This window comes from Rhinatrema bivittatum, chromosome 3 (genome assembly GCF_901001135.1).
Source record: "Rhinatrema bivittatum chromosome 3, aRhiBiv1.1, whole genome shotgun sequence".
In the NCBI taxonomy this organism is placed as follows: Eukaryota; Metazoa; Chordata; class Amphibia; order Gymnophiona; family Rhinatrematidae; genus Rhinatrema; species Rhinatrema bivittatum.
Window position 1 is genome coordinate 493,247,700 of NC_042617.1, and position 13,244 is coordinate 493,260,943.

Sequence of the window (13,244 nt, forward strand, 5' to 3'; positions counted from 1 at the left end):
CGGGAGTCGTAAATCCCCCAACAAAGGTAAGGGGGGGGGTTAGACAGGGCCGGGCGGGTGGGTTAGGTAGAGGAAGGGAGGGGAAGGTTAGGGGAGGGTGTTAGAAGATTCCCTCCGAGGCCGCTCCGATTTTGGAGCGGCCTCGGAGGGAACGGGGGTAGGCCGCACGGCTCGGCGCGCGCCGGCTATACAAAATTGATAGCCTTGCGCGCGCCGACCCAGGTTTTTTAGTAGATACGCGCGGCTCCGCGCGTATCTACTAAAATCCAGCGTACTTTTGTTTGCGCCTGGAGCGCAAACAAAAGTAGGCTATTCGCGCGCCTTTGAAAATCCGCCCCTTATGCTTTATAATTTTGAGTACAGTGAAGAGGGAAGGTCAGATGCATTACCTGACCCTTCCCAGTTAATTTTGAGTACAGTGAAGAGGGAAGGTCAGATGCATTACCTGACCCTTCCCAGTTAACTTCCCAGTTGATGGGAAACATTAAGCAGTTAAATTTGGGTGATGTCTTTCCTACAGCTAGCGCTAAAGGGACAGTGCTTAACCTTCCTGAGGCCGAAACATCATTGAGTCCCGATTTCCGCTTACCTCCTATTGTATCTGAACCAGGATAGAGACAGTCTCATATCATCTGCAACAGCTGTGCCTGGGACTGAGTCTAATTTTGTGACACCGGCTGCAGTGGGATTTTCATCTATTAATTTTCCTAATGCCTTGCGAAAGTCTAACCTGGAGAGACCTGTTGCCATCAGTTTGGAGGATATATGGCAGGTCATATTGATGGGAAATAACAGCGAGTAAAAGACATGAAGAATTTTCCTCTTCAGCTCAGTTAGTGAAAGGACAATGATCTACTGTTCTGCAGAGCCGTAGCCAGGCCATTTGGCACCTATGGCCACATGAAAAAGTGTTCCCGCACCCTTAACACAACATGTAACACCAAGGGGCTGGAAGATTTTGATTTGTATTTCGATCCAGCAGTTTCATCCTGCTTATTTGGGCTTCCAGCTCAATCTGAACCAATGCAGAGATCCTGGAGCCATGAGCCTTCATTCTCAACTTTCAGGGATCTTTCCCCCCCTTATTTTATAGTCCCTCTAAATTTTATTAACTCCAGGTATTCTAGTATCAGTCTTAGGCTGGGGCCATTCACACAAGCTGTCTTCAGAACTATGCAATCATAGGCCCCCAATCCAACCACTAGGTGCCACCCTCTCCCATACATAATTAAAAATTATGCATTTATAATTCCAGATTTTACATTTAACAAGGTCATTCTGAGATAAAAAAAATATCACTTACAACAACATGCATTAATGAAGTGCCAACTGGAAAACTCTGCAAAAAAAGTAAAAAAAAAAAAAAAAAAAAGTAATATGCCATTTGGAACCCATATAGCGGGGTGGCCAACTCTGGTCCTCGAGAGCTACAAACAGGCTAGGTTTGCAGGATATCCACAATGAATATGCATGAGATAGATTTGCATACGTTGGAAGCACTGTATGCAAATTTATCTCATGCATATTCATTATGGATATCTTGAAAATCAGTATTAGGCCATGGTACTATGTGTGGGTATAGGCTTGGCCCTCAGAATGCCATGAATAAACTGAATTACAATATAACAAACCTCCCTTACCAAAACACTACTAACTGTCAGCACTCAAACAGTAACAATCTACCTATGAAAAGACAATATTATAAATATTACACCAGGCCCAACACAAATACACCTCCTATTAGGAAAACAGAACAAGCCAGGCTGCTATAGATCATAAGAACATAAGACGTTGCCATACTGGGTCAGACCGAGGGTCCATCAGTCACAGCATCCTGTTTCCAACAGTGGCAAATCCAGGTTACAAGTATCTGGCAAGTACTCAAGCGAGGTCGCCCGTATGACATAGTGAGGGCAAAGGTAGCGCCGGTGCCATTTTGAAGATTGGCAATACGGCCCGCGTGCAGGAGGTCGCGGCGTTGGGTGGCTTCCCCCACGGGACGGGAATCCAATATGGCTGCCGCCATTTTAGGCACGAGGCCGCACCCACTCACTAGAATTAAAGGGACCTAAGCCATTTAATTACCTACAGCTGCTTCCAATGAACCAGAGCAGAGGAAGTATAAAAGGAGGCTTCCTCTGCTAATTTCTTCACTTGGCAACGTCCCACATAGTCAGGTCTTCTTGCTTCGGTGAGTTCTTCTACTTTGGATCTTTGTTCCTGTCTTGTCTTGGTGTTCCTGGTTCCTGACTTTGGATTGGATAGTGGTGATTCCTGGTGTGTGTGACTTTGGATTGGCTAGCGGTGATTCCTGGTGTGTGATTTCGGACTGGCAAGTGGTGATTCCTGGTGTGTGACTTTGGACTGGCAAGCGACGATCCCTTGGTGTGTGACCTTGGACTGGTAAGCGACGACCCTCTGGCACTTGACCTTGGACTTCTTCTGGACCATCGTTTCCAAGGGCCCACCTAAGTCCCAGCAGCCCGAGTCCCTATGGAGTCCTCCTGGGGAGACTGTGGGCTTCCAGGGGTGCAGCTCCAGTTAGCCCTTGCACCGAACTCTCGACTCCTTGAGCTCTCAAAGGTCCACCTAAGTCCCAGCGGTCCAGGTCCCTACGGGCTCCTTCTGGGGGGACCGCTGGCTTCCAGTGGCGAAGACACAGTTCCTCTCCTTGACGTCACGACTCTTCATCTGCCTCCACATTCGCCTCAGTCTCCAGTGCCGAGGGTCAGCTGGTCACATCTTCTGTTCTGCCTTGCCACCCGATGGGAGAACCTACGGATCTTCCTCCTAAGGTATACCATTCTCCCGTCGGCCCAAGGGTTCACAAGCCTGAACATAACAGCCTATTTGAAAAAAAAAATAACCTGGATGAGCTAGCCTCTTCTCTCTACCTTCTCCTGTTTGTGAGACAGATGCTGTTTCTCCTCCTCCTGAGTACCTACTGACATTGTTTGTCTTCTAGTCAGCCAACATTGTTCCTACATCTTCAGGCTCTATGTGGCTGAAAATTCTGATCTTCCTCTCTTCTGCCATGGGGCCTAACAAGCCAGCACTGCTCCTGTTCCTTTACCCTGCATGGCCTACCGATGCTCCTCCTGCTTCTTCAGGTGGCATTGACCCCATGTGCCTAGAGACAATCCTCCTCTCTTCACTGTGTTACCTATCCAACACTCTGTCTTCTAAAGCCCAAGCCTTTCTTCCTGCCCTGCAGAGCCTATACTAATACTTCCTTCTCCTGCCAGTGAACATGATTTGGCTTCCTTGTTTCTGCTCCCACAGACCAGAGGACAATACTTCTTCCCCAGGCTCTAGTGAGCAGGAAGTGCAATCCTCACGATCCTGTGTCTTCTGCTGGCTTGGAGATCACATCTGAGCAGAGCTGATGGAAGAACTAGATATTCGCTCCCATATCTGTGGTGCTCTGAATGGCTGCCTAGTTTGCCTAGTGCTTCCACTGGCCTTGCATTTGAGAAATAAAATAACCTTGCATTTTCTACCAATTAAAACACAAGAAGCAGAGTAACAAAATCAAATCTGGAAAAAGCTATGTTTGAGAATGGAAATGAAAATCTTGTTTCAGTTTACTGTTCTTAAAGGAAATAATTGAATTTTCAAAAAATAGCTTTAAAACTCAGAGAAAACATATGGGAATATTTTGCCTACCAGGATACATTTTGTGGAATTGTAGGTATATAGTCACTTTTCTGACCATGATCTATAATTGTAGTATGACACACCAAGGTATATGTACAGTCTGAACAGCAGTTATAACAGGCAGCTCAGAATAAATGTCTTACTCTGAATCTCTGGATATACAGCCATAAGCAAAAGTCCCCATCTGAGAGTGCCACTAATGGTGTCTGTCCCAGCCATGAATAAAGCAGACAATAAACTGAGCAGATTTCCATCATGAAAGTATGAATTGGGATCCTCTTTTTCCTGCCAATTAAAAAGTACAATTTTGCTTCATTATCAAACCTGTTTTATATAAAGAAAGAATGAAATAAAGCCGGCATTATTTTTAACTAGATTGACATACAGAAAACTTTAATGATTTGATCTAATTCCACAAAAAGTTTTTAAATTTCTTAGATTGTCATTTTGTGTATTATGAAATAGGATATAAATTGAAATAAAAACTATATTTCTTATTTTCAGTACTTTGGGAGAAAACTCATTTTCAGTTAAAAGTATGTGGGTATGTATTGAGCAAAGGCAAGACAGGGGAAGACTTGAAAAAGCCTAGAAATCAGTTTGCTTCATAGACATGAAATAGTACATTCTTCAGAAAAACAACATGTTAGAAATATATTCAATACAAGCAAAAATATAAATCAGTATGGGACATTTTACAAAAGTGCTACAATTAAGAATTTGGCAAAGGTTCCTTAGTTTTTTGCAAATATACAGGGTCATTCTTTATTGTGTGCAGGGAGCATGTGCACATGTGATAAGGCGCTACCGCAAGTGATACCAGCCACATCGCGCAGTATTATTCAAATTAGGGGAAGGGGAGAAGTGTGGGTGGCATTTGGATGGTGTTATCTCCTGGCAGCGCTGCAGGCGATAATGATTTTCACATTATTTCCCATGGTGCTGCAAGCGACAATGACACCCTTCCCCTATCTAACCTGCTACAATTAAGATAGGGTTAGATAGGGACCCTGGATTTTATAACATGCGCGCAGCAGCATGCGCATGTTATAAAATCGGGCGTAGATTTGTTTACGCCGGGTTGCGCAAAAAAATCTATGCCCACACGCATATTATAAAATCTGGCCCATACTGTGCATACTCTTCCCTGAATACAATGGTGATCATTTTTTCTTTTTTTTTTTTTTTCTTTTAAAAATAGTTTCCAATATGGGACACATGGTAACAGACATGCAAGGTGGTTCAATTAGCACAAATCTGAAACTTCTGAGCAGTAGCGCTAATCATCAAGACTTCAGTCCTAGTCACTGTCCACTTTGCGTATCTTTCATAAATACAATTCATGTACCTTCATGCAAACTTAATTTTATCATCAGTTATCTCATGCTTAGATTAAAAAAAAAAAGGGATGGATGCATTCAGCACCCAAGTGGGCAAATGGATAATGGTTAGTTTTAATGCAGTGAGCAGTGGCGCTGCTGCTCACAATTTTCAAACCTGTGCTAATTCAAACTCTTCCCATGTCTATTTCAATGTTCTATGACTGCTGACATAAGCTATGTTTATTGTTGGTATTGATCCATTCACACAGTAACATTTTATTCTTGTGTATGTCTGTGACTACATTTTAAATAATTTATTTTCAAAGCAAACTTACGCATGTAAGTCTGCTTTGAAAACTGGTATAACTTATGCACATATTTGCTGTGCAATTAGGGGCAATGTTACAGAATTACCCCTACGAGGTAATCACCTGTTATAAAATAACCTGCTTTTAATTACTTATGTAAAAAGGATTTCTAGTCCATATACTATGAAGTTTCTGGTGGAGTGCAATAAAACATATATAAGATAACAACATGTAAAATGCATAAAACATACACAAAGAGGTGAATTTTTAAAGCCCAGAGCATGCCAAAGCTGGAAGATGCGTGCGGCTGTTTCAAAGTTAATGGCAAAATGAATAAACAAATTATCATTAAAATAATGACACAAAAGGGAAACTGAGGATCTCATCCATAACATAGTATAAGATTGCCATGCTGAAGAAGGTCTTAACTGCTAAATGAAAAATACACAAGCCAAAGAAAAAAGAAGATTGAATAAAAGAGTTAAACATATATATGCTGGTAAATTTACAAGTGAATGTCCTGAATGCATGCATTTTTTACCAGGTCTGAGCAGAGGCATCCCTAGAGGAAAATTTGGGGAGCGATTCGGACCTATGCATATACTTTTGGATTTTCAAAAGTATGCATCTATCATTTCCTGAAAACGTTCTATATAATGAAAGTGCAATTGTGTAATTTTGATGTGATAATTTTCAAAGCAAGCATACTTTTGTAATTTCACCTTGAAAATTGGTGTTACATAAGTATTTTTGCCCCTTTTATTAAGCAGCTGTTATAAAATAATGCCCCTACTGCTAAAAAAATAGTTAATGTTCATTAAAAAGGTAAAGATAATGCATGGTAAGCAACATTTGCAAATATCCATAGATTTTCTATGATTCTATATTACTATGAATAAAGATATGAGGAAAAAATGTTATGAAACATAATTGTGAAAATTATAAATTGTAATAAAGGTTGAAAAGCGTGATTTGATTTTTCTTTGGTGCAAGATCATCTTTATTTGAGTGATTGTTAATCTATATGGAAAAAATATTACCTTATGTTGTCTTACTAGGAAGACATCAGTAAAACTTCTCTGGTTATCTATATCTATATCTAGCTTTTGAAGGTGTTCTAAATAGGTTTTCCTCAAGAAAGATTGCATTTCATCCACATACTTCATAACAGTCTTATGATCTCCAGGTAGAAATCTAATGGCTGGAAGCACATTGTAAAGCTACAAAAATAGAAAAAAAATGTGAAAAAACAAGATTGTGAATTTGTGTACTGTGGATAGGCTAACATTGTAAATGATGACAGATAAAGACCAACTGATTCTTTCATTTTGCCTTGTTTTTCCAGTTCATGCTGCTAGTGATATATCCAAGTTATAGAACCTTAGCAGTTTGAAGGATATCATCTCATATCCAAATCAATTGTGTTGCGTTGCTCTTTGATACTTTAAAATTCTGGATAGATATGCTTGCAAGTTGTCATATTTAATCCAATATTTAGAACCCCATCCCTCACTCACCCACTACCATGTCATATCATGAAACTTTGTGATTATCTATGTATCTACCAAACCAATGAGGTTGCTGTCTTAACATTTATTTAGTATAAAACAATTTTTATCATAACATATAAACAGTGGTTACTCAGAAAATCCAATGACATCTCACATGTTGGTAAATATGGAGGCACCACATTTGAAATGAACAGACACTCATTACATAAAACCCTTCTTCCCCTTCTTATTCAGAATGGAAGACATGGTCAACCCGGGCTGTGAACACTCCATGAAGGCGCTAGCGATGTGGAGCTCTGATACATCCCTCAGCACCTCTGAACAAAAAACCAAAGTCCAAGACCATCACATTTCAGAGTACGAACTCTAAGTAAACTTCTCCCCCCCCCCCCCCCCACCCACCCCTCCACCCCAGGTCCAACCAATGTAAACCAACAACAATTCAACAGCTGAAAGCATGGTCATAGCTAGTCCTCGGACTGCGAGTTACTCATCATATCCAAGTCCAGTGGGCTTTCCAGTACAGTCAGTCATTAAGAATCAGACTCTAAACATGGTGTGGCAGAGCTTGGAGATAGACTTCCCAAGTTCCTAAAAAGGATCTGCGTTGCAGCGGTAATAGTTTGGAAGTGAAGTTGTCCATTTGCAATATACAGTGGAAGTGTATACGCCAAATCCAGTATGAGGGCGCCGTTAATTCTTTCCAATTGAGCAAGATAACTTTCTTCCCTACCAGCTAGGCCTTCTTGACCAATAAATGAGGTCCCGCCCCCCGAATCAAGGTCTGGGGAATGCAATCAAATAAAATCAGATGCGGAGTAACCAGGATCTGCACCTTCAATAGTTGTAAATACTTCACAATCTTCCCCCAATATAATTGGATCAGTGGGCAAGCCCAAAAGACATTAGATAATGTCCCAACTGCAAGGTGGCAGAGAGGGCAAGTGGCGTCCAAGATTAGTTGTGCACGCCAGGCTAACTGCGGGGAAATAAAGGCTCTCCGCAGGAATTTGTATTGCATTTCCAGGAACTACGTGTTCCCAGTAGTCTTGGTCAAACTTCTCATACAAGCAGAGAAGGCCATCATTGACACAGAAAACACGCCATCCTGTCCCCAGCGGTCGACAGAGATAGTATAGGGTAGTACGCGACTGGACTTGAAAGAGCCCCTTATAATATCTAGATTGTGAAGGGGAGTGCTGTCTCTCCAATTGAAAAAAAGGTTCTAAGAACAGGGAATGGGCAGGGCTATGAGTATCTAGCTTTAAGGATATAATATAATGCCTGAGCTGCAAATAGCCAATGACATGGGCAACCATTAACCCATATGTACCTTGCAATATTGCAAAGGGTAAGAGATTCCCCTCCAGATCGAGCAAATGGCCCAAGTGTGTGATGGCCCGCTGCTCCCAGCCTTGTAAGCTGGGAGATTGAGAACCAGGCAGAAACTCCGGATTCCCCTGAATCGGAAGGAGGTAAGAACAGCATCTAGGCAGCCCAAGTCACCTCGTGAGGTAAAGCTAGGCCTTTCTAATAGGGACAATTAAGGGATTTTGGGATAGCGCAGTAGGTAGTTCCCTACTCGGGCCCATCAAAACAAATTTAAGATCCAAGGGGGATACCAGAGTTAGTTCTGCCAAAATATTCGTATAAAAGGATGTCCCTAAAATCCACTCATGGACAAGACGGAGGTTAGCCACCACACTAGTGGTTCTCAACCTTTTTTCTGTCGGGACACACCTGACAGATGGTTTTCACATGCATGACACACTGACCCATGTTCATCACAGGGCTAGATGTAAAAGTACAGTTTGCATCCACGGGAACCCCCTTGACCCACAATAATGGATGTAAAGCAGAATTATGACATTCCCCATACAACTCACCCTACATAAAAGATATTCTGGTTCTGGTGTCATCTTAGTAACAGCATCTCAAACACTTTCTACTTCCAGGCTCAATAGCCCTACTTATGAAAAGATAGCAGTTTACCACCAATGCATGTCCTCTTGAGAAAACACAACAAATAAGACTGATAAAACTCTTACATGCTAGTAAAATATCTCATCTCGGTAACAGACACAGAACCGACCTAACATACTCCCAGGATCTGTAGTAATGCACATAAACTAATTCGCACACAGTTACACCTGTATTATGACTGGAATACACTCAAACAGGAGCAACCCTATCTATGAAAAGGCAACACTACAAATATTAAATCAGGCCCTAAAAACCAATATACCTCTTATTAGGAAAACAGAACTAGCAAGCAGCTATAGATCCCCACTGAGAAATAATTGTAAAACTATACTAATAAGCAGAATAAATGTTTCAAAACAGCTATGAACAGAATAACATCCATCAATTAAAAACTCATAAAAACTATTAAAAATTCTCCAAACACCAATAAAATATTTCAAAAAAGCAGACACATCACATAATATTAAATAATTAAAATGGCAGTCAATCAAGAAAAATAAACTTTAAAAGTCACCTTTACTTACCCCCTCCAGCAGCTCTCCTACTCCTCTTCCATGCAGGCCGTAGCACACACCAGAAGCAGCAGTAGAGGCTAAACTCATAGTCCTCTTCCTTAGGCCCATGTCTCTCACACACAAACCATACCAGTCATGCCCCCATGACCAGTTTCTGTCTCTCACACACCAGTCATCTCCCAAACAGTCTTTGACACACACCCGAGTCACTCTGCTGAACAGTTTCTCTCATGCCATACACACACACAGGCTTCCCACTCCCGTGTTCTACTTACATATATGGGCTTCTCACTCTCTGTCTCACACACACACACACACACATACACACAGACACTCACCAGTCTCACTCCCATGTGTGTTCTCTCCACATGCACAGGCTTTTCATTCCCATAATTTCTTTCTTTCTCTCTCTCACACACACACACACAAATGCACACCAGTCACCTGATCTCTCTCATGCATACACACACACACACACACATGCTTCCCACTCCCATGTTCTCTTTCAGATATACAGGCTTCTCACTCCCATGTTGTGTCTCACACACACCCAGGTTTCTTACTCCCATGCTCACTCTTTACATGCACAGGCTTCTCATTCCCATAATCATGTTCTTTCTCTCTCACACACTCACACAAACACACACCAGTCACCTGATCTCTCTCATGCATACACACACACCACACACACAGGCTTCCCACTCCCATGTTCTCTTTCAGATATACAGGCTTCTCACTCCCATGCTGTGTCTGACACACACCCAGGTTTCTCACTCCCATGCTCACTCTCTTCACATGCACAGGCTTCTCATTCACATAATCACTTTCTCTCTGTTTTACACACACACACACACACACACACACACACACACACACACACCAGTCTCTCTCTCATTTCCATGCTTGCTCTCCACGTGCACAGGCTTCTCATTCCCTGAATCACATTCTTTCTCTCACATTCACACACACTAGTCTCTTTCTCTCACACACACCGTCACCTTACCAACCAGTGTCTCTCTAATGCATGCACACACACAGGTTTCCCACTCCCATAATCAGGCTTCGCATGCCCATGCTTTCTTTCACACAAGCCCCCCACAACACCTGGCTTCATACTCCCATGCTTTCTCACATACCCAGATTTCTCACTTCCATGCTTTTTCTCTCTCTCTCTCACACACACACACATCAGTCACCTCCCTGACCAATGTCTCACACTCTCACATACACATCAGTCATCTCCCTGAGCAGTCACTTTCATTGTCTCTTACATATACACACACATCAGCTCTTTGACCAGTTTCTCTCAATGACACACATGCTCTCAATCAAATACATTCTCTCACTTACACACTGGCTGGCTGGCTGCTTCTCTCTCTTTCTCTCACTCACTTCCTCTCCCCCCACCCCCCCGAGCACAAATGGTAGCTGCAGCAGCCTGCTCCTTCAGCCCCCGCAGGCCAAAAAAGAAGAATCCCATCAGCCGCGGGAGGCTCATGTTGCTGTCTCCTTTCCCGATTACCGGCTGCTTCGATTGCTTGGGGGCCGCTGCTGCTGCCGCCGCTGCTACTTTTCCACGCTGCTACTTTTCCACGCTGCATGACTCTTTCTCCTTCCCGCGCACCACACTATGTATCACTTCCTGTTCCGGGTCACGGGGAGGGGAGGGAGGTGCGGGAAGAAGAAAAAGCCAGCCGCAGGTGCCACAGCTTCTTCTAGCACCGCTGCTGTTCCCACTGGGCTTGAATGTGCTGATAGCCCGGCGGTAATGACAGCAGGGAAGGAAGAGGAGCGGGAGAGACAGGGAATACGCGACACACCTGCTGGTGCTTGGCGACACACTGGTGTGTCGCAACACATCGGTTGAGAAGCGCTGCGCCACACAATAGTGGGCTAAATCTGGTACTCCCATACCACCGTCACCCCACCTCAAAGTTAGCCAGGAAAGCTGTATACGTGCTTACCTCCCCTGCCAGAAAAAGACACGCAGCAATTTATTCAGTGTTTCTATATCACGGTGCTTAAGCAATGGGAAATTTTGCAAGACATACAGCCACATTGGTAAGAGGGTCAATTTGAACAGATTGATATGCCCTCCCAGAGATACCGGTAGACCCTGCCAAAGATGCAGCTTTTCCTGGGTATGTTTGAGCAGGCCTGGAATGTTAAGGTCGTACAAAGCCGCCAGGTCCAGCGATGGGTGTATCCCCAGGTATCTAATAGTATCACCTACCCAGTGTAGGGGAAAGGGGCCACCCCACTGCTCCCGAAGGGTCAGTGGAAAAACCAGGGCCTCGGATTTATCCCAATTAATCCGTAGACCCAAAAATGTACCATAAACCTGGACCAACTCTAGCAGTGCAGGCAAAGAGTGATGGGGTTAGTAAGAAAGAACAAGATGTCATCCGCTAAAGCAGCATATTTGAAAACCTTCTTATGTTCCTGAAAATGAAAGAGTCCCTGAATAGCAGAGGAGGCTTGGATGGCAAGAAGCAGAGGCTCCAATGTCAACAGAAAAATAAGGGGGGACAGAGGGCATCCGTGATAGGTACCCCTTAGCACCTGGAAGGGGGCAGAACACTATCCATTCACTAAAAATGAGGCGAGTTGTACAACAACCTAAGGGCTTGATAAAAAAAAACAACCCCAAATCCCATTAAACCCAGGAGATGGAACTTAAAACCCCATTCTACCCGATCGAAGGCTTTTTCGGCATCCAAGCTGGCGATGAGGTAAAGAGCATTATTCCGAGTGCATAGGTCCATGGCCACCGCCAGTCGCTGAATGTTAGTCAAGGCATAACGCTTCTTAACAAAGCCCACCTGTCCAGGCTTAATAAAGTGGGGTAGGATATCACCTAGCCTATCAGCCAGTATCTTCGCCAACAATTTATGATCTACATTCAACAAAGAGATAGGGCGATATGAAGCTGGCAGGAGGGGATCTTTCCCTGGTTTAGGGATAAGAGTCACATGAGCCACATTCCCATGCACCAGAAAAGCTCCTATAGAAATCAAAGCATTAAACACTAAAGGAAGGAATGGAATGAAAGGTTCGAGAAGGCATTTATAAAACTCCAAACTATAGCCATCTGGACCGGGGGCTTTAAACTTTGGAGAATTCCGTATGGCCAGCTGTACCTCCTCGTTGGAAATGGGTTTATTCAGCCATTCATTCTGTGCAAGAGTGAGAGAGGGAAGGTGAAGACGAGCACAGAAGGCCTCACATTGAGTAGGACTCCACCCCTCGGACTGATAAACGGTAAAATAGTGAGCCTGAAAAGCTTTCACTATATCTGAAGTATCATTGACTATCTGTCCCCCTGAGGTTTTAAGGGCTGAAATATGGTGAGACCCCCCGGCCGATTTAATTAAATTGGCTAACAGTTTCCGAGATTTATTACCATGTCTATAGAGTTTGTGTTGGTAAAATAAGAGGCTACATTTAGCTCGCTGGTGTAAGAGAGAGTTAATCGCCGTTTGGAGAGCCAGGTACGCCTCCCTATTGGCTTGGGAGTCAGACCCCAACAATGCCTTCTTAGCTTTGTAAAGTTTCCCAGTGAGGGTTAGCAACCGGCTGTCCAAGGTTTTCCTCCTATGTGCCAAGTGAGAGATGATGTCTCCCCTCACCACAACCTTGACTGTATTCCAAAACAAAATGGGGTCTCCACTGTGTTAGGCATTGAGTGTTGCAAAATCTGTCTATTTCTCCCTTAGAAAATCTTGAACAGCACTGTCCTCAGCCAAAAAGTAAGGGAAGCACCAATGGCCAGCTGTGAGTGTGTTGGGGAGCAACGCCAGCTTCACCCATATCGGGGCATGATCTGAGAGGACAATGTCTCCAATCCTCGCCTCTAAAACTTTGGAAAAGGAATGTGTACTAACCAACAAATAGTCTATTTTGGAGTGTGTCGCATGTGCTCTGGAGTGATGAGTGAAATCTCTCTCA

At 43.5% G+C, this 13,244-nt stretch overlaps 1 protein-coding gene across 2 annotated transcripts in view; it reads right to left on the bottom strand.

The window, feature by feature from the left end:
• Positions 1-13,244, bottom strand: part of LOC115088127 (cytochrome P450 2K6-like) — a 137,286-nt gene that overhangs the window by 49,175 nt on the left and 74,867 nt on the right. Inside the window, exons 5-6 of one of the 2 annotated variants that reach the window (XM_029596103.1) lie at positions 6,328-6,507; positions 3,801-3,942 (exon numbers count right to left, since the gene is read on the bottom strand). In XM_029596103.1, coding sequence (XP_029451963.1) covers positions 3,801-3,942; positions 6,328-6,507 — 322 coding nt within the window. The remainder of the gene's footprint in view (positions 1-3,800; positions 3,943-6,327; positions 6,508-13,244) is intronic. The other variant, XM_029596104.1, reaches the window with a different exon arrangement.